Genomic DNA, 27,252 nt, shown 5'->3' with positions numbered 1-27,252 from the left:
GGGAGTGGGGGTAGCTCTGCGCGTGCCGACACACTGGTATGGTCGATGGCTCAATATATCATCAATGCTGTACACCGGGGTACCATCAGAACATCGAAGCATGTCCTACTTCCGTGGGTCATGAAAACGCTCACCGGTAATACAGAGGTCATCAGAATATTGAATCGACTCGGGCACGGATGTTCGTACACAGTTCTGGAAGAAATCGAGACAGCGCTATGCATAGACAAATTAGCAAGTGTGGAGAAAGATACAGTACCACTTCCGTCACATGTGCACCCTTCGGTCCCGACTGTATTAGCATTCGATAACATCGACAGGCTAGAGGAATCGCTGAGTGGTGGCGGAACATCGCATCGCGTCAACGGTATCATCGTCCAACCGAAGTCGCAGACGTGTTTGCCGCCCCAACCTCCATCGGCAGTATCCAAAGCAGATAAGAAGCGATCTATCCCGTCATCCAGCGATTTAGTTCCAATATACAGCGGTGGGAAACGAGAGGGCCCACCTGCAATCAAGCCTGCAGATCTTTCTGACACTCTTGCAGGCGCAACATCCCTTGCGCAGCGCCGAAATCACGTATGGATTATGACTCGCATGCTGGAACCATGCGACCAGACAATCAGTTCGTGGACTGGTTTCAACATCATGACTAGAGATCGTGTTCAGGTGATGGAAGATGTAGTTGGCTACCTGCCGACTATAAACGCGCCTGCCACAGATATGGCAACAGTGCAAGAAATCCTCAGAGAAGCTCTGAACATCATGTCATCACTTCAGCTTGAGCGTATACCGGTGGTGCTAGACCAGACACTATTTGCTAAGGCGACCGAAATAGCATGGAAAGATGTCGATCAATATGGCTCTCATACAAAAGATGCATGGCGAGAACGACACGTTCGAAGAACTATCTGACCGCATCCTTGCTGCAGCGCTTCACGCTGGTCAAGGCAGTGAGCGCATCGATGTTGTCTTTGACACATACACAGAAGAATCCATCAAAGCAGCTGAGCGTGTGAACCGCGGTTCAAATGAAGGCATCAGTTTCAGCGAGATCAGACCCGCACACAAAATCATGAACTGGCGGCGTCTCCTTGCTTGCAGCCAGACAAAGGAGAAACTGGTTGTGTTTCTGGCGGAGTCGTGGAAACATGAAACAAATCGCGAAAAGCTAGGCAACAGAACACTGTATGTCACCTGTGGTGAAAAATGTCTGGTACTGACCCGCGATAGGTGGAAGTTGGTGCAAGCACTCGAATGTAGCCACGAGGAAGCAGACACGCGTATGTTTCTCCACGCAAAGCACGCCGCTACCCACTACAAGACGATCATCTTAGTGGCAGATGACACCGACGTTCTGATCATCAGTCTTCATCTCAGCAGAACCATCGATAGTCAGCTCTTCATCAGACGAGGAACAAAGGTTCGAGTCAGAATGATCGACGTTGGAAAGTTGGCTGCGGTATTGGGGTCTGGAGTTTGCAGTGCATTGCCAGGGCTTCATGCATGGAGCGGGTGTGACACTGTGAGTGCTCTGGCTAGCCAAGGAAAGATAAAGGCTTTGAAGCTTGTGCAAGCGAATGAGCTGTATCTTCAAGCATTCACAGATCTGGGATCTTCGTGGAATGTACCAACAGACGTCTTCAATAGCATTCAGGCCTTCACGTGTCAGCTGTATGCCAAGAACACGAAGATCGTCGGTGTTAATTCGCTCCGTTATCACATGTTCTGTGCAAAGAAGGGCCAGATCGAATCTGGACAATTGCCGCCTTGTGAAGACTCCTTGATGCAGCATACGCTTAGGGCCAACTATCAGGCAGCTATCTGGCGACGCAGCCTTGAAAACCTACCAGACGTCCCAACACCATCAGCAGGACATGGTTGGGAACTCGATGATGGCGGTTCGCTCACAATCCGATGGATGGCGGGTCTACCAACTCCAGATGTCGTCTTGAATCTCATCTCATGCACATGCAGAAGGACGTGTCGACCGTCAGATTGCTCCTGCATACTGAATGGGTTGAAGTGCACTGTTGTGTGTAAGCTGCAGGGATGCTCCAACATGGTGCAGGATGATGCTATCGTGGCTCAGGATGCCAATGACTCTGATGGCGACTCTGATGATTAACTTTGTGTGCACTGTATATTGTATAGCATATGTTGTTCTCTATTATAATGCAGGCCAAATTGCCTGAAAATCTTTATAGACAGATAAACGGTTTAGCAAAATGTATAATTTGGAAGATCATACCGGTGTTATTTGACTAAAACATGACATGTTCAATGATACCTCCGCTTGCTTATTAGGAATATACATCGTATGGTGTTAAAATCAGCTCCATACGTCTTTCCAAACTCTAGTAATGAATAATTAATATAATTGGCGGCCATTTTGAAATCCAAGATGGCCACCAAAGTGCAGATTTCCTATGTAACAATTTCCGCCTGCTTATTAGATATCGTATGGTGTTAAAATCCTCTCCGTACGACATTCCTAACTTGCGTTATCGTCAGAATAGATAATGCCAGCGGCGGCCTAAGTCATTTTATGCCTCTTTACATTTATTTGTTGTAAACTCGTGGTGGATGATATGTTTTAGTTTTTGAGTTATTTTTATAGACAGATAAACGGTGTAGCACATTGCATAATTTGGAAAATCATACCAGTGTTGTTTCACTAAAAAAAGTACAAGTCTAATAATAAAATATTGAAAAATATATGATTTTTTTTCGATAATTGATTTTTATAATAATTAATCTAAAACAAAATGCTTCATATTATTTTTTATTTAGACGGTACACATCGGACGTATATTTAGTCGTCAACCGCACATCGATAGCTAGTATAGAAGTCCAGATACACGTGCAACAATGTACCCCACCAAATGGGCATTTTCGAGCTGGGTGGTTTCAAAGATGGCGTCCATCCGGGCACTAAGCTACCGTTCTCAGATGTCCATCACACCTTTTCTGACACTTGAGACATTGGTCTAATGGAAAATCATAATGAGAATTACTCCCCCCGCCGGAGCATTACTTTTGGTCTGGCTCAAGGACTACATTGGATGATTCATCCCCACGTGTGCCGGCTTTGATCACCACAAATTGTTTGAGACTACCATCTGATTTGGACTTTTTCAAAGGTATAAAAGTTAAACTTGCTAACTAAAAGTAATTTTTTTTCATACACAAGATCGAGGCTCATGTAAGAGTTAAAAGTTTAGCTAAAATTTTAGCTAAAAGTAAAAAAAAACAAAAAAACACCTGAATGTACTCTGGTGTGTATTTTTCTTTTTCAAAAATTATAATGAATTTTCATTTGCTTAACTGTATAAATCTAATGGGGCTGGCAAGTTAGCCTAAAGGTATGCCTGCATTTGAATCTCGGCCCAGCTATAAACTTTCATCCAGGTGTTTCACAGAGAGGGTGATTCAATGATTCATTAATGTCATCATTAAGAGGTCATCCCTCGGATGGACGTTGAACTTGGCGTCCCATATGCCGGCATTAGTTGGTGGACATTAACGATCCCAAGGTGTCCTCGAAGAGTAGGTGAGGTATTGTCAGCACCCTGGCTGAATTCCAAATTCCTGCCCTAACTACTCCTAAGAAGGCAACGGTAAACCACCAAGAAAACCCTTGCCAAGAAACTGCTTCAGCAGCACCGATGCTCTGTAGTAGAGTATGGGTACATCAGAATCAGAATAAATCTCATAGTGAGACTAATACAGTCTCTATCAGACTAATATCCCTTCAGTGTGGATTATGGTTCTTTTCCCTTATTGGGCTCTGACTGTTTCTCAAACTTCCTTTCTTTGTGTAGAAGGCTTCACGGATGGTGTTATTGTCCGGCGGGTGAATGGAGAGCACCAAGATCGGGAGCTAGAGCCCTGGCAGGGAGGAGAAACCGCCAATGATGACAATTCTTCCCTCGAAACTGATGTGGTGTGCTGATTTCCAAAACATATTTTCTGCCCTGGTGCAACTACAGTTTATTGCACTCACCATTGGCTTGATGAAGATAATTTATGTATAATTATATACAGAATTTAGACTTGTGGAAGAACAAGTTGACAGATGAAAGAATGGTAACATACTGTCAGTCGGGTGGTGGGGAAAACGCCCGGTCACAAACAAGCAGGTGGATGAATGAACGCTAAAGGAGGAGAAGAAAGAGCGAAATAAAAAGATGGAAACCTACAGGTAAGAGGGTTGGGTGTGTGAGGAGGATGAATGTCGGTCGAAAAGATTGGCGACATACTGCTTAAGATGCATGTTTTACCACTAGAAAGAAACCAGTGTTGAAGGCTTCTATGAGCCTACACATTTCCTTTAATGGGTCCCATTGAGTTCCATTCTATAACCAGCGTATGTCAGTCACTTGTGGACGTGTTTGTAGGAATGCACAATTTTGTTAAGCATAGGGACAGTCCTGAGTTTTTAAGTGTTGCCTTTTTGCCCTTTGACACCTCGTTCTTCCATGAGCCTAGATTTGTATACAAAAATATACAAATTTTTAAGTTGGTTGGGGTGGGAGGGAGGGGTGTAGGTCACTGAAAACGACTCCATTTTTATAGGGTAAGTCAATTTTGGAAATGCATTTTTGCCCTTTTGATTTCTCATTGCTTCTTGTCAGTTTTTCGAAGCTTCCTTACCATTATGGTTTTTAGACCATAGGCAATACTCAGCATTTCGGTAAATTATCTAAAAAAAAAAAAAAAAAAATAAGGTACCCTGTTTGTATAATATTTTGTCGATGCCAATTCTTATGATTTTGTAAGGCGCTAAAATTCCCTACCACTTTTCTTATTGCTGATGCTTTTCATCTTGCTGTTCTGTTGAAATCTGACTCGCTTTTCTTTTTTATTTTCAGTCGAATGGTTGGGATCCAAATGAAATGTTCAGGTATAATGAAGAGAATTACGGTGTGAAGTCTACCTACGACAGTACACTTTCCACTTACACGTGAGTCTGAGATTTTCCTTCTTACAACTACGGATGTTTCGCACAATAGTATTTGCTTATTTTCTGCTCCATAAGGTGTGGTTTTACAGTCACAGTTGTCACAAATTATAAAACCCTGTCACAGTCGTGCATGATCCCTTGATTGTTTGAACACTCAAGTCGGCACGCTATGCTAACTGACATGAATAACGATACTTTTATTGAATGGACCGCATTGTATCGTGATGCAATTTAAATTTTATTAAAAGCAACCAATTAATGGAATGTGGAATTGGAACAAATCACACATTCTGCTATTTTGAAATAAACTCCACAGCATTTGAATTACAAAATATGCACTTTGTAGATATACATTTGGTTCATCTCCAGTTATTTAGCAGATTGCCGAAGAGTTTGTTTTATGTGCTCGAGATAATATATTTTTATTTCTGTGTTGCATTTATTTTCTCTCCTTATGTTTACTCATCCATGCAGGTGCTTCATTCTGTTTGATCATTCCTGTAGGCATTTGCCCAGTTGGTCTGACACTCCTTCAGGTTGATAGCTTATTTACATTATTTAAACATAATAACGCAGAAAACGTGTAATTACAGCAGATTCAATGTATTGAATCAACAGGACATTGATTGCGGTATGCTAACCGCCATGGTAAGCAAAGAGAAGCCGATGTTTTGGGCATTAAACCTTCATCAGGGCAAAAGAGCAAATGGAGTGTTAATTCCCGAAAACTCGGCTTCTTTTGATGTTATCTGTCATTCTAGATGTCTGCCAGTGCAGATCGACGCAAGACTTCACTAGCAAGAAGACTAGTTAGTTATTCATTCGATAGCAGATGCAACCTCACTTTTCAAGCTTTGAACAAATTTTGAAATGGCTGTCCACCACACTGCCGTGATTCGTATTGATGTTTCAAGTTTCAAGCTGTCTACCACACCCCCCTTCTCCCCCAACCACTGCCCCATGAGAGAGTACCATGCCGTCATAATAAAACAATCTTTTGGGACAGTGGCTCAGTTGTTAAATGGTTAATTTATTGCTACTTAATTTATTGCTACTTTAATCTTGTGTGTTTTGTTTAGCACACAACTTGAGCGCGATGACTCTGAGGAGTTCCAGAAGCGTGAAGCCCGCGCCGAGCAGTTGGCAAGAGAAATCGAGGCGACAACGCAATACCGTACACACACCAATCTAGAAGATGATGAGCGTAGTGAAGAGGATAAGTTTGGAGCTGTGCCACGCCGGATCACCACAGCAATCTCGAGTGAAAGAGACAAGGAGAGTCCTGGAGGCATCCATCCAAGGTGAGCAAATGTATTGCAAGACTTCTGTTTCTGAGACGGTGGAATTTATACATTTGCTTCTGGAGTCACGTTATTTACCACTGTGCACACGTGCGTTTTTGTCTGTCTTTCTTTCTTACATTCTTAGTCATTGCTGTAATGTGTAGGACATTAAGGTAAGATGCAGGAACTGGTGCTTTATAAGCACCTTGTGTGGAGGACTGCAAAAAGGTGTGACAGAAGTGAGGAAGCGATTTTAGAAGGGAAAACGGTGGGTTGGAACCATCGGCAACCTGTAATTGGAGCAGTGAAGAGAAACATGTAGAGAGACAGTAGATGGGTTGCATTGAGTGGATTGGTGTTGAGAGGATATACAGGATAGGATGTAAAATGTTGTAACACTTTGAAGGTCAGAGAAAGACTTGGGCAGCTGGCGTTAAAATATGTAAATGAGCAATTTAAGCACTATTCTAAAGGTGACATTTTGCAGCCATTGTCCTGCATTATAAAAAAAAAAAATTCTTGTAAATATTCCTTTTTAAATGTAGGTGAAGCATGGTAGGGAAATACAGCTCATTTCACACCTCTCACCCTTCCACCACCTATCTCCTTTTGGAATCAATTATTTGTTTTATATTTTTATTTTTTAAATGACGCACTGTGTATCCATTACACTGAAATTTGGAAAGTAATAAATGGACAGAAATGGGCATTAGCCCCATTTAAGAGCCCAAATCTTTAAAAAAATTAATTGTTGGCTCTGAACGCTGACAATACAATGTGTGCCGACAGGGGCCGCTATGTTCCACCAAATCAACGCAGCCGTGACGGCTTGGGCAGGGGTGGCCTACGGCAGAACTCTCCAAAGTTCGGTCGGCAGAGTATGACATCGGCGAGTCATCGTGGTGGACATCGCTACCCTGAGCAGAGTGGCAGCCCTATACTCGAATCACGGCCTCTTGCTGGTGGTAAGCAATGTGCAAGAAACATACAAAGGAATATATCCAAGTAATGTTAGCTTGCCACTTTGATACTGTAGTGTGTAAAGATTTTTAAAAAAGATTTTGGCACAGTTGTTTTTATTATTTGACGTATTCATTTGCTTGGTTAAAATATTGCAGTGGTTAAGCTAAAATTGTAAGTTGAAAGCATGAAAGCTTCCTCCCCATTCCCCCTCCCCGTACCTCCATTCTCCTCCACCCTCATTGACTGGGCACTTTCTTCCTTCCTCATTTCTTCTTAAAATGCTCAATGAGTTGTGTTGATCCCCTCCCTCTTCATTTGCCATTCAAACACTTACATCAGAGATTGGCCAAAATTTGATCCTGGCATTGGGTTGCAATGATTATCTGCAAAGTTAGCTTAACTTTGATTTTTGTTAGATTACTTTTTTTGTTTGTGGTGGGGTAGAAACATGTGTTGGTTTTGTTGGGGGTGGAACTGTTTAGTTGGTTCCTGTATTTATTTTTGCCCACTTGTATGAGGTGGTTGTACAGTATTGTAAAGGCTTTTATTGGTGAGCTTGCCAATGTTGCAGGCGTTTTAAGTTGGGCTAGTAAGCGTTTTGTTGACTGTCAGTTTTGCTTGATACTGTTTAATACATGCCATGTCCATTGTCGCATGGTTGGACATAAAACACAGCTCTAGGATTCTGCTCATTGGCTTGTTGATATGATGTCAGACTGGTAAATAATCCCTGCATAGCATCAAAGTTCATTGGTAATTTGACATTGCATAAAATAATGCCAATTTATGAATGCCATGGTACAGGTTGGAAATACCATATTCAGCTTTTATACTGTATGCAAATGATTTGCTTAGCTATAAAATGTGGTTGGTTGGAAGAGAAAATTGTTATGCTTAGACATTGAATACTTTGATCCCCTCTCACCCTTTACCCATCCCATTTCTTCAAATTGGATTGATGGATCACGTTTGTGTCACGTGTTCAATTACTTCCTATACATCATTGACATGACGCATCATTTGCTCCCATCTTGTCATATTCCTTTCAGGCTGACTGCATTCCTCAGTCACGTGCTCGTGCGTTCCCATGCTAATTGCCTATTCATTTTCTCCAATTCTTCTCCCAATTGCCCGCATTCACTTGTGACCTGTTATAGTCAAGTATCACGTTGTGACAGCTTTGCAAATCACCAATGCTCTCATGCAACATGCAGCGGTGCCACTGTTGGACACAAGCAATGGACTATACAAACAGTAAAAAAGAAAGAGGGAAGAGGGGAGGAAGCACAGTAACCTACAAGTAAGGGATTTGAGTGATGTATGGTTAATGAGGTTAAAAACAAACGTGAGATTGTGGTGCACCACCTGCTTTTGAAGCCCCAGAGGGAAGAGGGTGATTAAACCACCACCAGAAAGTGGTCCACAAACAGTATAAAGGAAGAACAAGAGAGTAGAGGTGGGAAGCCTGGATTTGGGGGAATTTAACCAGGAGAGGGTTCCTCCAAGAGACATGCATCCTAAAGTAGCTGGGGTGGGTTGGAGGGCAGAGGGAGTGAGACTGCAGGAGAGGTGTTAAAATGTCGTCTGCAACAGGCCTTGTGCTTCTGCCTTGTCACAGGTAGGGTTTCCTCTTGGATTAAAAAAAGTTCTTGCCAAAACATTCAACTAACAGGAAAAAATATAGCCGATTTATTTTATTTATTTATTTTGCTTAGAGCCAGTGTAATATTTCTCTTTTGCAATACCAAGATCAATTGGTACTTTGTTAATGGAGCTTATTCCTCCTCTTTTTCCTCCTGTTCCCCCTCTGATTTTTATTTTACAGAATCGTTTTGTCAAATGGAAACATCAGCACATTATAATCATTTTTTTTGGTAGAAATGGTGGGCTGAGCACATTTTGAGCTAGGATCGGTCAGTAATTGGTAGGACCACCTTTTGCCCATTTAATGAAGGTTAATTTTCAGTCCTATCTGAGACTTAATTTGACAACCAACTTTTCCTTTTTTACAATCTTGTTAATTTTTGTCTTTTTTCCTGATTTAAACAAGATGGAAACTACGAGGACCTTTAGGAAAGAAATCGGAATTTCAAGGAGGTGGATTTAGCATGAATTAACAGTGGTAAAAAGATCAAGGTTTTGGATTGGGAAACACAAGAGATTGTGGTGGACAGCTGTTTTAAAGACCTGGAGGGAGGAGTGGGATCGAAGAGAGTGCGGGAGTTTGTTCCAGTGGCAGGAAAAAAGAGAAATGAAAGAGTGAAGGTGAGCAATGATTCTTGATTTTGGCAGTTTAACCAGAAGAGGGTTGCTGACAGATCTTGTGCATGCTGCAGGAATATTTGGGGGACAGAGCACCGACAGAGCAGGGGGAGCTAGGCCGGAGAGGAGTCGGTAGAAGACAGAAAGACCTCCAACCTGCCTGCAGTGAGGAAGTGAAAGTCCCTCAGAATCAGCTTCATTGCGGCAGATACCAATTATTCTGAAAGCTTTTGATTCTACAGCGTGTAGCCAAGCTAGGTGTGAGGCAAGAGCACCAGCCCAGAGTGGAGAGCAGTATTCCATCAAGCTGCAGATGAAAGCTTTGTATGTGGTGAGGAGCTCAGTAGTGCCTAAAAAGGACTTTGCACGACGGAGGATGCCTAGCTTTGGAGGTCATCTTGGAAATGTGGTTTTCCCAAGAAAGAAAGATCATGGCAGATAGTGAGACCCAAAAGCTTGAGTGACAGAACTTCTTCGAGAGGATTGTTGAGAAAGTAGATGGGAGGGTTATCCAGACAGTCTTTTTGGCGAGACAAAGTGAGAGTGTGAGATTTGTCAAGATTGAAAGACATGTTCCACTTGTTTGACCAGTTTGTGATTTTGTCCAGGTCTGCAGAGAGTGAAGAGGCTGAGACATCAGTAAAAAGATAGAGAAGATTTTCCATAGAGTTGGAGAGATACTTAATGAAGACCAGAAAAAGCACAAGGCCCAGAACACTGCCTTCAGGCACTCCAGCCTGGATATCATAAGGGAAGAGTTTGGATAGCAGCGTGGGATGCCAGACCGTATCGAAGGCACAAGATATGTCAAAGCAGACTGCTCCGATTTCCTTTCTTTTTTTGAGTACTTCCATCCATTGTTGAGACAGCAGAAGCAACATGTCCAGAGTAGAATGACCTGGTCTGAATCCAAATTGATCATCAGAGATCAAGCCATTGGAGAAGAGGAAGGATTTAATATCAGAAGCCGATGATGGATTCCATGACCTTGCTGATTGGTCTCAAGTTGTAAGGATCTGTTTTTGCACCGTTTTGTGTAAAGTGGTAATGTTGGCAGAATGTTAGAGACAGACAGACAGAGACAGACAGAGACAGACAGAGACAGACAAAGACAGACAGAGACAGACAGAGACAGACAGACAGACAGAGACAGACAGAGACAGACAGAGACAGACAGAGAGACAGACAGACAGACAGACAGACAGACAGACAGACAGACAGACACACAGACAGAAAGAAAGAAAGAAAGACAGAAATAAAGAGAGATAGAAAGACAGAAATAAAGAAAGAAAGAGAAATAAAGACAGATAGAAAGACAGAAATAAAGAGAGATAGAAAGACAAATAAAGAGAAATAAAGAGAGATAGAAAGACAGAAATAAAGAGAGATAGAAAGAAAGACAGAAAGACAGAAAGAAAGAGAAATAAAGAGAAATAAAGAGAGATAGAAAGAAAGACAGAAAGAAAGAGAAATAAAGAGAGATAGAAAGAAAGACAGAAAGAAAGAGAAATAAAGAGAGATAGAAAGAAAGACTGAAAGAAAGAGAGATAGAAAGAAAGACAGAAAGAAAGATAAATAAAGAGAGATAGAAAGAAAGAGAGATAGAAAAAAAAAGTGTGTGTGAGAGAGAGCGGCAGAGCAGGATTTTAGCCATCTGGTCCAGTTGCAAATTGAGTGGAGGTTCGACAGAAACTTCTCCACCTTGTCGGGAGAGAAGGATACAGAGTCCAGGAGCCGCTTGGTGGGTACAGAGAGCGATGGGTTTGGGGGCGCAAAATTGTGAGGCATTCAGTGTTTTCACGTGCATTGTCAGCTGTTCTGTGCGACTGGGTTGGGTGGGTACAGAAAGTGAGGGGTTTGCTACACAAGATTTTGAATCAAACACAGAATTGAGGCATTCGGCTTTCTCACAAACGGAGTCAGTTGTGTTGCCATCTGAATTAAGGGAATGAATGGAAGAGGAGCGTACCGCAGAAACAGACTTAACAATGTGCCACCAGGTTTTAGAGGAGGGAGAAGAGTTGGAATGTTTAATCGTGAGGTTGGACAGATGTTGTTTTCTGTCTCTCATACGAGAGGATGTACACTTGTCGCAGGCTTTGTGGAATGGTCCGAGATTGCCTTTGGTCAGGTTTTCCATCCAGGAAGAGAAGGCAAGTTGTTTCAGAGCAACTGCTTCATCACGGAATTCTATGTACCATGGGTGGGAAGAAGGGTATGATAATTGAAGACAAGATGGGATGGATCTGTGCATAAGGGAGAACAGGTTTCTGTGGAAGAATATGCCTTGTGTTGACCTAATGGTTAAGGTGGTTAGCTTAAGATCTCAAGGCTTGAGTATGAGCTCAAGCATTTCAGCTTGAGTTTGACCTGTCATGCTACTAAATAACAACAGTCAACAGGTGAGGTGACTCAGCCTATCATCCTCCCGAGGTTAGCATCCTGTCATCCTTTTAATAATAATAATGTGGAAGAATTCCCAGGCTGAGTTAATTAATATGCCTGAGTGAACTGCCAGACTTGCTGGCATTTGAGGCTGTTTGTTCTCTGAGAATGGCCAGGGAGATGTTGATCTTCACAAGCACATGATGATATGAACAAATAGGGGCAGAGGAAGAAAGAGCAAGATACACTGGTGGGGAAGTTGGTCATAACCAAATCCATAAGGGACGATTTGACATTGACAGAAATCCGGGTGGGAAAGTTTACAGAATGAGTCAATCCCATATATTCACAGAAGTAATTTGCAGAAGTGCCATGGCTGATGAGAAAAGTACCAACACACAGCCAATTTGCATGGTGACAATTGGAATCGCCACATATGCGGAAGAGAGAGTTGGGGTGAGTGGTTAAAAGTTGGTCCGGATTGTCTGAGAGAGAATTAGATGGAGTCGTCACTGTTTGGAGCACAGTACAACTTGTGGCGGGCGGCGTTAGTCATTTGGGTGCCCCATGCAAAACACAATAGTGGCCTAGTGGGCTCTTGTCATATTAAAAAACTGTATGCAAAATGGTCTCTGTCTTTCTGTCTCTGTATATCTGTGGCCGATACATTTTCTAGTTGATTACCAATCTCAACCAAACTTGCCAGGCGGGACTAATCAATGTACATATTTTCTCTGTGTTTGTGCGTTTTACGTTATTCTTTCATGGCTGACCCATAGCATACAGAGGCCCCAAATTTTGCGTGTCTTCGGAATCTGGTCATGGTTTTAAGCTTCCACACATTGTTCTTGATGTCTGTTTTGAGGCCACCAAAGGCCACTATAATGTGTATTTTGGAATGTGGGGTCCGGCAGTGTTGCCGCCGCTCTGCCAACAAAAGGTAATTACCATGAGGCCAATAAATCCATAACTTTTCAATTTCCAGCACACCCTGAAGGCTTGAAACCACCACTGCGAAAAGTCGGTTACCCCCACCCTCCCCCAGGGCAGCCCTGGGTATGCCCTGCCAGTTGTCATAAGATAAAGGCTGAACCTACTTTGTTCCACCTAAAGGTACTTCTGGGGGTTGGGAGGTGTAAGATCAGCACACAGACAGTGAGACATTGAGTTAATGATGGAAACTGCAACGCCACCACGAGGACAGGGTTCCAGCCTATCAAGTCTGTGGAGAATAGCCAGGGAGAGACTGCTTAGGAGTCAGGGATGTTGTGTGGGAACTGGGAGGAAGAAATCCCTTAAACAGGTGATGTCCAGTTTATCAGCATCAGCCTGGGAGGGGGTGGGCGGAGGGGAAGACCAGGGAGACCCCGAGAGGGGGAAAGACGAGGGGGGACCCGAGAGGGGCGGGGTGAGGGGAAGCTGAGATAGGGTGGATTGAGGGGAAAGGTTTGAGGGTATGAGGTGAGGTGAGCTTGGAGAGGGTGGGATGAGGAGATGTTTGGAGAGGGTGAAGAGAGGGGGGGGGGGGGGGCATGAAATGGATGTGTGGGTTTTGGAAGGGCACAGACTTGTAGGAGATAGGAGATGTGGAGGGTGTGGGAAGGGTTGGGGGGGGATAAGCCAAGGAAGGGTTTGTCGCTGTAAAAGAAAGTGAAGCTGATTTCATGGTAAACAACAACATGGTAAACGCAGGCAACCTCTGTAAGCGGGATCTCAAGATACACAGCCTTTTATTATTGTGTGTGTGTGCGCGCGTGTCTCCTCCATAACTCCAAAACCATGAAACCTAGCGGCTCCAAACTTTGCATGCATACTTCTCGACCTCCAAGGGATTGCTGAATGCAAACTGGGTGCTTAGGTTTGTTTTTGAAGATAATTTACGCTAACAGGCTTACCTTTGGTCAGTCTGCATTCAGGTCACTCAGCTTGGGGTCTTAATTCCGCCATTTTGTCCGCTCAACTCAAGTTTGCCTTGCCTCTGAACAGGTCGATTTCTGTACAATAAAGCTTCATATCTACGAATGGTAATATAGATGACCTTCATACATACGAATCGCTGTATTCCTGTATACATTGCAATGCTTATAAACACCAGTATTCGTGCCTTTATTTAATCTCCGCAAAGCTCGAAAATCTCTTCATCCGAACCAAATTTCAAAAATTTCAACTTTGTAATTGACCTGAGCAGCAGTTCCGACAGTGAAAAAAAAAAAGTGTTCATCTGCCTAATTCGGACATTGTGGGACACTCCAGGCATCTCAACAGTATTGTTGGAGTGCTTGCTGGAGTGCTTAAGCTGCTTGGCGAGTGCTCTGCAATCAGCTTGTTAATGGAACACCCCACTAGATGGTACACTCCTGTATATATCGACATATAAAATGTACATATATCGACGAATGAAACAACTGCTTCTGATAATTCTTCTTCTTCAAACTCTCCCCCACGTGCCTGTATTGGGGTCCGCGGTGTCATGTGATGTGCGCTGCCTCCGGTAATGCCTCACCTGCTAAAAAATCTTTATCCACACCCCCTCTCCAGTGTGTATTATCCTCTCCCCGGTGTGTAATCCTTTCTCCTGTGTGTGATCCACACCACTTCACCAATGTGTGTAATCCTCTCCCCAGTGTGTGATCCACTCGCCTGTGTGTGATACACTCCCTGGTGTGTGATTCACTCCCCTGTGTGTGATCCACACCCCCTCTCCAGTGTGTGTAATCCTTTCTCCTCGGTGTGTAATCCTTTCTCCTGTGTGTGATCCACTCCTGGTCTCCCCTGTGTGTGATCCTCTCCCCTCTCCTGTGTGTGATCCTCTCCCCCTCTCCCCTGTGTGTGATCCTGTGATCCTCTCCTCCTCTCCCCTGTGTGTGATCCTCTCCCCCTCTCTCCTGTGTGATCCTCTCCCCCTCACCCCTGTGTGTGATCTTCTCCCCCTCTCCCCTGTGTGTGATCCTCTCCCTGATGTGTGATCCTCTCCCCTGTGCAGTGTATGTGATGTGGGAAGGATGGGGTTGGGGAGGGAGAGGATTTGAGCTCTTGGTTACATTTTACATTTGGTGTAATTTCACATTTCCAACTGTATTTCCCATGTGCATGCACTTGCACATGCATTCACATGTCATCAGACGTAAATAAATTGTGGAGATTACATCATTTGTGGATCTGATGAACTGCCAGTAACCATTTTGGAAAACTGAATGTGCAGCATCTAACTCGAGATGTCCAAATGTCACACGTCCATGCCCTTGAGATTCCCACGGGTGCTCCACTAATATATATATATATATATATATATACTAGCTTGGCTTGGCTCGCTACGCTCGCCTCACCGAGCGTCGTTACTGAGGAACGGACTTATTTTAGCTGAGGATAATGACTGTACCTGAGTTGCTGTGTTGTCATGATTTACACCAATCATAATACAAACAATTATTTTGCACAAATGTATTTGTTGTGTTTGTGATATTACATTTTTATAGGCAATTTAGGTTGAAGATTTAGGTTGAATGTTTTTTTTTTCAAGAAAGAACCCCTCAGCACATACATAGGGGAGGGTAGGTGCAGACTGGAAATTTGGGACAATTACACCTCACCACCACGTAATTCAAAACACCTCACCACCAAGTAATTCAAAACACCTCACCACCAAGTAATTTAAAACACCTCACAGCCATAAAACACGTAATAAAAACACCTCACCACCACGAAATTAAAAACACCTCACCACCACGAAATTAAAAACACCTCACCACCACGAAATTGAAAACACCTCACAGCCATAAAACATGCAATAAAACACCTCACAGCCATAAAACAGTTAATAAAAACACCTCACAGCCATAAAACATGCAATAAAACACCTCACGGCCATAAAACAGTTAATAAAAACACCTCACAGCCACGAATTTAAAAACACCTCACCACCACGTCATTTAAAAACACCTCACCAAGTAATTCAAAACACCTCACCACCACGTAATTCAAAACTCCTCACCACCAACTAATTCAAAACACCTCACCACCACATAATTAAAAACAACTCACCACCACATAATTAAAAATACCTCACCACCACGTAAATCAAAACACCTCACCACCATGTGATTTTAAAACACCTCACCACCACATAATTCAAAATACCTCACCACCACGTGATTCAAAACCACCACAACGTTATTAAAAACACTTCGCAACCACGGAAACAAAAGTTTGAGGGAGTCGTTAAGTGACAACACAGACACTGCCCAGATGTGTAGAAAGATATATCGATAAATGACTGTACCCGAGTTGCCGTTTTGTCATGGTTTAAACCAATCATAATTCAAACAATTATTTTGCACAAATGTATTTGTAATATACGTGATATCACATTTTATAAACAATTGAAGTTGAAAAAAAACAAATTCCCCAAAAAATCCCCCCCCCCCCCCCAAAAAAAAAAGGGAACATTTAAAAAAAAAAATACCCTTAGGACATACCGACGGGAGAGATATGTGCATACCAGAAGTTTGGTACGATTTCACAAAAGTTTGAGAAAGTAGTTCAGTGACAACACAACACAGGACAGACGCTGCACAGATATATATATATATATGTATATATATATATATATATATATATATATATATATATATATATATATATATATATATATATAGACTAGCTTGGCTCGGCTCGCTGCGCTCGCCTCACCGCGTCGTCACTGAGGAACGGGCTTATTTTAGCTGATAATGACTGTACCTGAGTTGCTGTGTTGTCATGATTTACACCAATCATAATACAAACAATTATTTTGCACAAATGTATTTGTTGTGTTTGTGATATTACATTTTTATAAGCAATTTAGGTTGAAGATTTAGGTTGAATGTTTTTTTTTCTTCAAGAAATAACCCCTCAGCACATACAAAGGGGAGGGGTAGGTGCAGACTGGAAGTTTGGGACGATTACACCTCACCACCATGTAATTCAAAACACCTCACCACCAAGTAATTTAAAACACCTCACAGCCATAAAACACGTAATAAAAACACCTCACCACCACGAAATTAAAAACACCTCACAGCCATAAAACACGTAATAAAAACACCTCACAGCCATAAAACACGTAATAAAAACACCTCACCACCACAAAATTAAAAACACCTCACAGCCATAAAACACGTAATAAAAACACCTCACAGCCATAAAACATGTAATAAAAACACCTCACCACCACGTAATTCAAAACACCTCACAGCCATAAAACATGTAATAAAAACACCTCACCACCACGTAATTCAAAACACCTCACAGCCATAAAACACGTAATAAAAACACCTCACAGCCATAAAACATGTAATAAAAACACCTCACCACCACGTAATTCAAAACACCTCACAGCCATAAAACACGTAATAAAAACACCTCACCACCAAGTAATTTAAAACACCTCACAGCCATAAAACACGTAATAAAAACACCTCACCACCACGAAATTAAAAACACCTCACAGCCATAAAACACGTAATAAAAACACCTCACCACCACAAAATTAAAAACACCTCACAGCCATAAAACACGTAATAAAAACACCTCACAGCCATAAAACACGTAATAAAAACACCTCACCACCACGAAATTAAAAACACCTCACAGCCATAAAACATGTAATAAAAACACACCACCACAAAATTAAAAACACCTCACAGCCATAAAACACGTAATAAAAACACCTCACAGCCATAAAACACGTAATAAAAACACCTCACCACCACAAAATTAAAAACACCTCACAGCCATAAAACACGTAATAAAAACACCTCACCACCACGAAATTAAAAACACCTCACAGCCATAAAACACGTAATAAAAACATCTCACCACCACAAAATTAAAAACACCTCACAGCCATTAAACACGTAATAAAAACACCTCACCACCGCGAAATTAAAAACACCTCACAGCCATAAAACACGTAATAAAAACACCTCACCACCACAAAATTATAAACACCTCACAGCCATAAAACACGTAATAAAAACACCTCACAGCCATAAAACATGTAATAAAAACACCTCACCACCACAAAATTATAAACACCTCACAGCCATAAAACACGTAATAAAAACACCTCACAGCCATAAAACACGTAATAAAAACACCTCACAGCCATAAAACACACAATAAAAACACCTCACAGCTATAAAACACGTAATAAAAACACACCACCACAAAATTAAAAACACCTCACAACCATAAAACATGTAATAAAAACACCTCACAGCCATAAAACACGTAATAAAAACATCTCACCACCACGAAATTAAAAACGCCTCACAGCCATAAAACACGTAATAAAAACACCTCACCACCACAAAATTAAAAACGCCTCACAGCCATAAAACACATAATAAAAACACACCACCACAAAATTCTCCAATCTTCCCCTGCCTTCTCCATCGCTGCTCCCACCCTCTGGAACTCACTACCTCACACCATCAGAGACTCCTCCTCACTCACCACATTCAAAACATCACTCAAGACCTACCTGTTCAACACTGCATTCAACATTTAACCCCTGACTATCTCTTCTCCTTCTCCTTCCTTTTGCTTTGATTATTTACCTATTGATTTTTGTCTTTTTGCACTTGTTTTTTGTACTCTGTCAAAGCGCCTTTGGGCTTCTTGAAAAGCGCTATATAAAATAAATGTATTATTATTATTATTATTAATTATGGAGGCCACTGTGCTCTTGAGAACCTTCAATGCAGCAGAAATTTTTTTTTGGTAGGCTTCCCCAGATCTGTGCCTCGACACAATCCTGTCTCTGAGCTCTGCAGGCAGTTCCTTCGACCTCATGGCTTGGTTTTTGCTCTGATATGCATTGTCAGCTGTGAGACCTTATATAGACAGGTGTGTGTGCCTTTCCAAATCATGTCCAATCAATTGAATTTACCACAGGTGGACTCCAATCAAGGTGCAGAAACATCTCAAAGATGATCAAGAGAAATGGGAGGCACCTGAGCTAAATTTCAAGTGTCATAGCAAAGGGTCTGAATACTTATGTCAATGTGATATTTCAGTTTTTTCTTTTCAATAAATTTGCAAAACTTTCTAAAATCCTGTTTTCTCTTTGTCATTATGGTGTATTGAGTGCAGATTGATGGGAAAAAATGAATTTAAACGATTTCAGCATCAGGCATCAGGCAAAATCTTCAGTTTAACACCTGTATGTAGCTTTGTAACGATCACGTCATGGGCCTTTGTAATGGTACAGGCTTCAGTCTTCGGGGCGGTGTCGTAGAAAGGTGTACACTAAATAGAATGTCCACACCTCAATAACAGTCAAGATTTAAATTCAAAGGAGAAGCCTCACTCGGCTGTAATAGATTATGACACAGTTAAACAGTACTATGCTAAACAACAACAATAACAACAACAACAGACATTTTAGGGCCATTTCCCCTGCTAGAACGGGGGTTAGCCTTGCGGGCCCCATGACAATCTTCTACATTTTGCCCTATTTTCTGCATGTTAACCCCGTTGCCCGCATTTCTTCTTCCACCACCTTCAGCCAAGTCTTTCTCGGTCTTCCCTGTCCTCTACTTCCTTCTACATTCATTCCATCACTTTTCAACCAGTCACTTTCATCCTTCCTCAACACATGACCAAACCATCTCAACCTGTTCCTCTTCACAGCATCCATCACAGGCTCGATTCCCATCATCTTTCGCAATTCATAATTTGTCTTCCTCTCTCTCAACGATACTCCGCACATCCACCGAACCATTCGCATTTCCACCCTTTCCAGCCTTCGTTGCTGCTCCACGTTCATTACCCATGTCTCGCTTCCATAAGTCATGACACTTCTCACACATGCAGCATACACCTTTCCCTTCAGCTTCAACGACACTCCCCTCCTCGTCAGCACGCCACTCAGTTCCAGAAACCTCTTCCATGCACATCTCATTCCAGCAACCGTTGCCGAGTCTGATCCACCTTCTCCATTCAGCATGTCTCCAAGGTAACAAAATGTTTTCACACCTTCCAGCTTCACGCCATCTCCAAGATCCAACTCAACATTTCCTCCATTTGCAGCTCCCTCTGTGCACACCTTACACTTGAATGTAGCTGCCACACTGGTTAATGACCCTCTCAAACCACTACATTTTTGATGAACCCACTCAGCGCACATTGTACATTGAATGGAATTCACTCCGACACCCTTCCTGCACACAGCACACGGCCACGTCCCAGTTCTTTCCACCTCACCACATGCTTTACCACTTGCCATCACCTTCGTTTTTCCGATATTCACCTTCATACCTTTTGTCTCCATACATTCCTTCCACTTGTTCATCTTCTCCTTCAGTCCATCCATACTTTCTGCATTCAACACCAGATCATCTGCATACAACAACTCCCACGGTAAACCCTCCTTTACGTTCTGAGCCAGCACCTCCATCACAGCTACAAATAGTAGTGGACTTAGTACCGACCCCTGATGCACTCCCACCTTCACCTCAAACTCACCACTGTTCCCGTCCTTCGTCCTTACAGCTGTGCACGCTCTTTTGTACATTGCCATCACTACTCTGATCAACCATTCCTCCACTCCTAACTTCCTCAATGCCCATGTCACTACTTCATGTGGAACCCTATCGAATGCTTTCTCCAGATCAACAAACCCAAGAAACAACTTCTTCCTCTTCTCCATATACTTCTCCTGCAATTGCCTCACAATAAAAAGCGCGTCTGTCGTTCCTCTTCCTGGCATAAATCCAAACTGCATTTCGTCAATCTTCACTTTTTTCCTTATCCTCCTCTCCAACACCCTTTCCAATACCTTCATTCCATGCTCCAATAACTTTGTCGCTCGATACGAGCCACAGTCCAGAGGGTCACCTTTCCCCTTGTATAGAGGGACGAGGGCACTCAGTTCCCAATCCACTGGAATGCGGCCTTCTTTCACCACCAGATTGCAGATCTCTGTCATTCTCTTCACACCCCAATTTCCCGCTGCCTTCAACATATCTCCCACAACTCCCGTCGGCCCTCCCACTTTTCTACTCTTCATGGCTTTTATCGCTTCCTCAACTTTCTTCTCGGTTATCTTCTCTGCCGATCCTAAAACTGGGTTACTCTCTATGTTGCCATCCCATTCATTCTCTGCATTCAACAGTATTTCCATATATCTCTTCCATCTTCCTTTAATTCCATCTGGGTCCACAACAATTTGTCCCACTTCATCCTCCAAGCAACTCACCCCCATCACATCACACCTCTCTTTCGCTATCTGCTTTGCAATCCTGAATACCACTCTCGACGATGCAAATTTATCGCCTCCGACCACGAAAATTTTGTTTCCAAATTCTCCACACTCTCGACACCAAATTTATAACAGGGTTCTATCCCACTACTGACAGCCAGTTGTCGTGCGAATCCCTCAAGGTTAACACCAGGGACCGCGAATGACCAGAACGGCTTTAACTGAGGCGACGACCAAATACGGATTTTGCTATCAACCGCGGAAGGAAGAAGTGAAGAGGAAGAGGCGGAAGCGCGTATCTGTAATGCGGAATGAACTCAACCGAAAATCCAGGTTAAAATGTACAAAAATAATGATTTATTTTTGACGGAACCCGAAACAATGAAACGCGATGATGAATAAATAATGATCCTAAATTGGGATCCCACACACCGACTTCCAAATACGAGACAGGGGAAAATGAATTAACAAAAGAACAAGTTCGTTGTGGGTTTGTGTAATGTGGTGCGAGCTTATCTGTCCGTCGTCCAAAGCGGCCCCGTCCGGCTCCAGGCTCTGGCGCGAGGGAACCCTCCGTCCGCCTCGCTCGCACGCTTCGCCAGGCCCTGCGTGGCCCGCACCGCTCCAAGCTCCGAAAGCACCAAGAAGGACCGCTCCAAGCACCATGCAGATGGCGAACCAATGACCACCAGGACCTCTCAAGATGAAGAGCCAAGAGCCAAGGACGAACAACGAAGAGCGAAGGACCAGCACGACTCGACACCAAGAGTGAACCGTCAGCACGACACAATCCCCCAGAGCGAAGCTTCCAGCATGAACAAGAGAAGCGCAGAGACCAAAAAGAAGGGCAAGAGCTTCAAGCACACACACACACAGAGAGAGAGAGAGAGAGAGAGAGAGAGAGAGAGAGAGAGAGAGAGAGAGAGAGAGAGAGAGAGAGAGAGAGAGAGAGAGAGAGAGACAGACAGACAGACAGACAGACAGACAGACAGAGAAAAAGAAAAAAAGAAAGTGATTGATTAGATATATTTCCAATACGAAGGGGTCCAGCGCGAAAAGACAAAATGTCATCCAGCGAGCCCTTTTGTAACTTTGCCATGTGACGTCAGTTCTGGCACGCCACCAACCAGAGCCTCGTAGCTTCCCGCCGTTTGCCGAACTTCCTCGCGCCTTCCGCTCTGATTCGCTTCAGGTTCGTGCCTTCCGCGCCAACCAATCACAGTCCTCCTGGGCGTGGTTACAGCTCGTCTCACGCGATGTTGCTAGGCCAGTTGGTGGCTTCCTGCCGGTCTTCTTCCAAGGTCATTGTAAGGGAAGGGAACTAATTAATGTGTGCACTAAGGACCTATCTAAGTGTATGTATGAGTGCGTTGCCATAAGGGACAAAGGAATGATTGCCAGGTCTGACACATGGGTTTATCTTAGTCCCCACAACTATTTAACACACGAACATCCTTGTACGTTCACAGGTATACACTTACCCCGACAAACCGCCTAAAAACACAACTTATTACAGGTAGATTCCCTATCGCGACAGTCGGATACCTACCTATACAGATCTACCTGACTCTAGATATTCCTTTACCCCCCGACATAAAAACCACCTTTAGAGGCCATTTTTCCCCGCAAGCGGGGGTTGGCCTTTTTCGGGTGTTGGGCTAGCGGCTAGGGTACCGGCTTAGGATCCTAGGATCCTGGGTTCGAATCCCGGTCAATCGCTGAATTAACGCCAGGGGGGTTGACTCAGCCTGTCATCCTTCCGAGGTCAGCAAATTGAGTACCAGTTCACTGGTAATTCCCTGCTTGTCATTAAAGGCGGCAAAAAGGGTTGGCGTCAGGAAGGGCATCCGGCCGTAAAACATTGCTTCAAAAAGGGGACCGAAAAACAACAACAACCACAGTTCCCGGGTTTATCTTTGACATAACAACCTTGACAACCTTGACATAACAATATATATATTCGAAAACCTTGTGACTATTTTAACAGATTCTAAAAGTTCTATCTGTTGAGTGTAATGTGTTCAAACAAAATGTCATGAGTTTTTGTTCTCCCAAGCCACATGCCACATCACCACATGATCTATCATATTCTGTCTGCAAAAATGTCATTTTAAAAAACAAACTACATTGACAATCTGTTCTCTTTTTTCTTTTTTTTCTTTTTTTTCTTTTCTTTTTGTATACTGAATCGAGGCTCGTGAAAGAGCTAACATTTACTTCACAAACAAATCAACCAGACAAACAAAATATATAAAAAGCGGGAGCGGAAAACAAGATGGGGAGAGAAGGTGAAGCACACAAACACAACATTTGAGAGCAGGGAGAGGGCTTGGGGGGAGGAGGCATGGGAAGGGGGGGGGGTGGAGGGAGAAGTATAAAACACAAGGACACCAATGACTTCCAGGACAGAAGTTGGTATTTCAAAAAAGTGGAATTGGGGTGAAATTAGCGGGGGTAGAAAAGATCAAGGTTTTGGATGGGGGAAGATAAGAGATGGTGGTGAACAGCTGTTTAAAGACCTGGAGGGTGGAGTGGGATTGAAGAGAGTGAGGGAGTTTGTTCCAGAGGCGGGAGAAAAGAGGTATGAAGGAGTGAAGGTGAGCAGAGAGTCTTGATTTTGGCAGTTTGACCATAAGAGGGTTGCAGGCAGATCTTGTGCGACCTGTAGGAATATTTGCGGGACAGAGCCCAGAGAGAGCTGGGGGGGCAAGGCCAGAGAGGAGTCGGTAGAAGATGGAAAGACCACCAACCTGCCTGCGGTGAGTGAGTGAGAGGCCCTTGGAGTTAGCTTCATCGCGGGAGATTCCAATGATTCTGAATGCTTTGGTTTCAACAACGTGAAGACGAGCTAGGTGTGAGGCAGGAGCACCAGCCCAGAGGGGGAGAGCAGTATTCCATTGAGCTGCGGATGAAAGCCTTGTATGTGGTGAGGAGCTCAGGTGGGCCAAGGAAGGACTTCGCACGACAGAGGATGCCCAGTCGGCGACTGGCTTTGGAGGCCAGATTTGAAATGTGGTTTTCCCAGGAAAGATCATGGCAGATAGTGAGACCCAAAAGCTTGAGTGACAGAACTTCTTGGAGAGGATTATTCAGAAAGTGGATGGGAGGGTTGTCCAGTCGGTCTTTTCGGAGAGACATCGTAAGAGTGTGAGATTTGTCAGGATTGAAAGACATGTTCCACTTGTTTGCCCAGTCTGTGATTTTGTCCAGGTCTGCAGAGAGTGAGGAGGCAGCAGACTGCCGATCTGAGGGATGAAGAATGGAGCGACAGAGAGTAGAGTCATCAGCAAAGAGATACAGAGGATTTTCAAGAGAGTCAGAGAGATCATTGATGAAGACCAGAAAAAGGACAGGGCCTAGAACACTGCCTTGTGGAACTCCAGCCTGAACAGGAAGAGGAGATGAGAGAAACCCATTCAGGGCCACACGTTGACTACGACTAGAGAGGAAGTCCGCCAGCCATGCGTGGAGATTTCCATGGATACCAAAAGAGGAGAGTTTGGTGAGCAGAGCGGGGTGCCAGACCGTATCGAAGGCACGTGATATGTCAAGGGAGACTGCTCTAATTTCCTGTTTGGCATTGAGGACCTCCATCCATTGTTGAGAAAGCAGAAGCAGCATGTCCAGAGTAGAGTGTCCAGGTCTGAAACCAAATTGATGATCAGAGATCAAGCCATTGGAGAAGAGGAAAGATTTCATATCTGAAGCAATGATGGATTCCATGACTTTGCTGATAATTGGGAGAAGGCTGATTGGTCTGTAGTTGCTGGGATCTGTTTTTGCACCTTTTTTGTGCAAAGCGGTGATGTTGGCAGATTTCCAAGCAGATGGAAGATGACCTTGAGCAAAAGAGAGGGTGAAGAGAACAGAGAGAGGGAGTGAAAGAGCGGAAGAACAGGATTTTAGGACCCGTGGGCTGATGCCGTCAGGTCCAGTTGCAGAATCCGAGTCGAGGGTTGACAGAAACTTTTCCACCTTGTCAGGAGGAAAGGACACAGAGTCCAGGAGCAGCTGGGTATGACTGGGTATGGTGGGTACAGAGAGGGATGGGTTTGGGACACAAGATTTAGAGGCAAACACAGAGTTGAGGCATTCAGCTTTTTCGCGTGCGGAGTCAGCCGTGTGGCCATTTGAGGTGAGGGAGGGGATGGAGGGGGAACAAACACCAGAAACAGATTTGACCAGATGCCACCAGGATTTGGAAGAGGGAGACAGATAAGAGAGTTCGGTCCTGAGAACGGAGAGATATTGTTTCCTGGCTCTCCTGAGCGTGGACACACACTTGTTTCGGGCTTTGTGAAAGGAAATGAGATTTCCTTCCGTTGGATTTGCTTTCCAGGAGACGAAAGCAAGTTGTTTCTGGGCAATAGCCTCACCACAAGATTCCGTGTACCATGGACGGGAGGAAGGGTATGACAACAGAAGACGAGATGGGATAAATCTGTGCATGAGAGAGAGCAGTTTGCTTTGGAAGAATTCCCAGGAAGAATTTATGTCAGAGGCAGTAGAGATGGGAGACCAGTCCAGATGATTGATGGCTGCTTGAAGACCGTGCCAGTTGGCCTGAGTGAAATGCCAGACTCGTCGACGCTGAGGAGGCTCTCTGAGAATGGTCAGAGAGATGTCCACTTTAACAAGCACATGATCAGAAGAGCCGATTGGAGCAGAAGAAGAGCAGCAGACATTTTCAGGGAAGTTAGTCATAATCAAGTCCAGAAGAGAAGATGCTCCGTTGACTGCAATCCGGGTCGGGAAATTGACAGTTTGTGTCAGTCCCAGTGAGTCACAGAAGTCCTTTGCTGAAGAGCCATGGCTGGTGAGAGAGGTACCCACACCCAGCCAACTGGCATGGTGACAGTTGAAATCACCACATATGAGGAAGAGAGAGTTGGGATGGGTAGATAGAAGTAGGTCCATATTCTCAGACAGCGAGATGTAGATGGAGTCATCACTGTTTGGTGGACGGTACAACACACATATGAACAAAAGGTGGGAGCGAAGGGGAAGCCGTAGCCAAAGGTATTCCTGGGGGTGAGGTGGAGAGAGGGCAGTGCAGGGCGAGTGAGGAAGAGAGTTTTTTATAAAGATAGCAACCCCACCTCCAGGACGAGGCTCAGGTCTATCATACCGGAGTAGGGAGTAACCTGGGAGAGATACCAAGGAATCAGAGACATCGTGAAGGAGGAAAGTTTCTGTTAAGCAGATCACGTCTGGTTTGTCAGAAGCAACCTGTATGGAGAGATCAGACATGTTTGAGCGAAGGCCCCGGATGTTTGAGGTCCATACTCATTACATAAACATTTTGACTTTGGTATTGGCATGGTGTGGTTCTTTTCTTCTCTTTACTTTGGTTTATTATATTTACAGGATCCAGAGGGCCACCAGTTCGCTCACAGACTTCTCCATCTCCTAAACCACAAGTAGATGCTCTTCCAATGGCCACTATTATCACTGGTTCCCTCCCAGCTGCTTGCTCCAGTGGTTCATTCCACACTTCACCACCTCAGCCGGGTTCTCACGTCCCTATTTCAGCCCAGCCAGTGTTGTTGTCTCTCTCAGCCTCTCCTTCAGTGGCTTCATCTGGAGGGCTGCAGGTCTCCTCTGTAACAACGTCACCCCGGTCTCCATCGCCAGTGATTCCCACGGAGCAGCCTCGGAGTTTGGGCTCGTTGGAGAGTCATTCATCGTCAGAAACAGATACTTCTGGCAGAACACAGATGCATTCACCAGCTCAAGATGGTAAGTTCTAACTGCTGCACTGGCAAAACCTTTCTTTTATTTTTATTTCCATTATTTGCAACAAAATACTTTTGGCCAATAATAGCAGATGAGGCTTTTGTCAAATGTTCGCATTATCAGTTTTGGGCTGATATTTGCGATTATATACAGATTCATATAATTGGCTCAGAGGTGATTTCCTTGTGCCAACTGGGAAACATTTATTTTTTAAATACCCACACTCACATCGTCTTTCATCGAAAATTTTATCTATACAATAATGCGCTTGTTTATCCGTCCATCCAGGTGTAATGCTACTTTTCGCCCATTGGTTGGAGAGTCGGCCTGACTCCACCTAAAATTGTAATTTGAAAAATCATACGACCGCCATTCTTGCACAATGCGAAGCCAAATGCATCTTTGGAGCTGTC

The 27,252-nt window shown here is 43.8% G+C and overlaps 1 protein-coding gene across 9 annotated transcripts in view; it reads left to right on the top strand.

The window, feature by feature from the left end:
• The window catches only part of LOC137439579 (ataxin-2), a 108,378-nt gene that overhangs the window by 34,381 nt on the left and 46,745 nt on the right, over window positions 1–27,252 (top strand). For 8 of the 9 annotated variants that reach the window (XM_068135470.2, XM_068135467.2, XM_068135466.2 and 5 more), the window contains 5 exons: window positions 3,825–3,946; window positions 4,875–4,966; window positions 6,046–6,267; window positions 7,039–7,214; window positions 26,471–26,842. In XM_068135470.2, coding sequence (XP_067991571.1) covers window positions 3,825–3,946; window positions 4,875–4,966; window positions 6,046–6,267; window positions 7,039–7,214; window positions 26,471–26,842 — 984 coding nt within the window. The remainder of the gene's footprint in view (window positions 1–3,824; window positions 3,947–4,874; window positions 4,967–6,045; window positions 6,268–7,038; window positions 7,215–26,470; window positions 26,843–27,252) is intronic. The other variant, XM_068135465.2, reaches the window with a different exon arrangement.

Source organism: Myxine glutinosa, chromosome 14, assembly GCF_964187855.1.
Source record: "Myxine glutinosa chromosome 14, kmMyxGlut1.1, whole genome shotgun sequence".
Taxonomy (NCBI): Eukaryota; Metazoa; Chordata; class Myxini; order Myxiniformes; family Myxinidae; genus Myxine; species Myxine glutinosa.
This window is presented reverse-complemented; position numbering and strand designations above follow the sequence as displayed.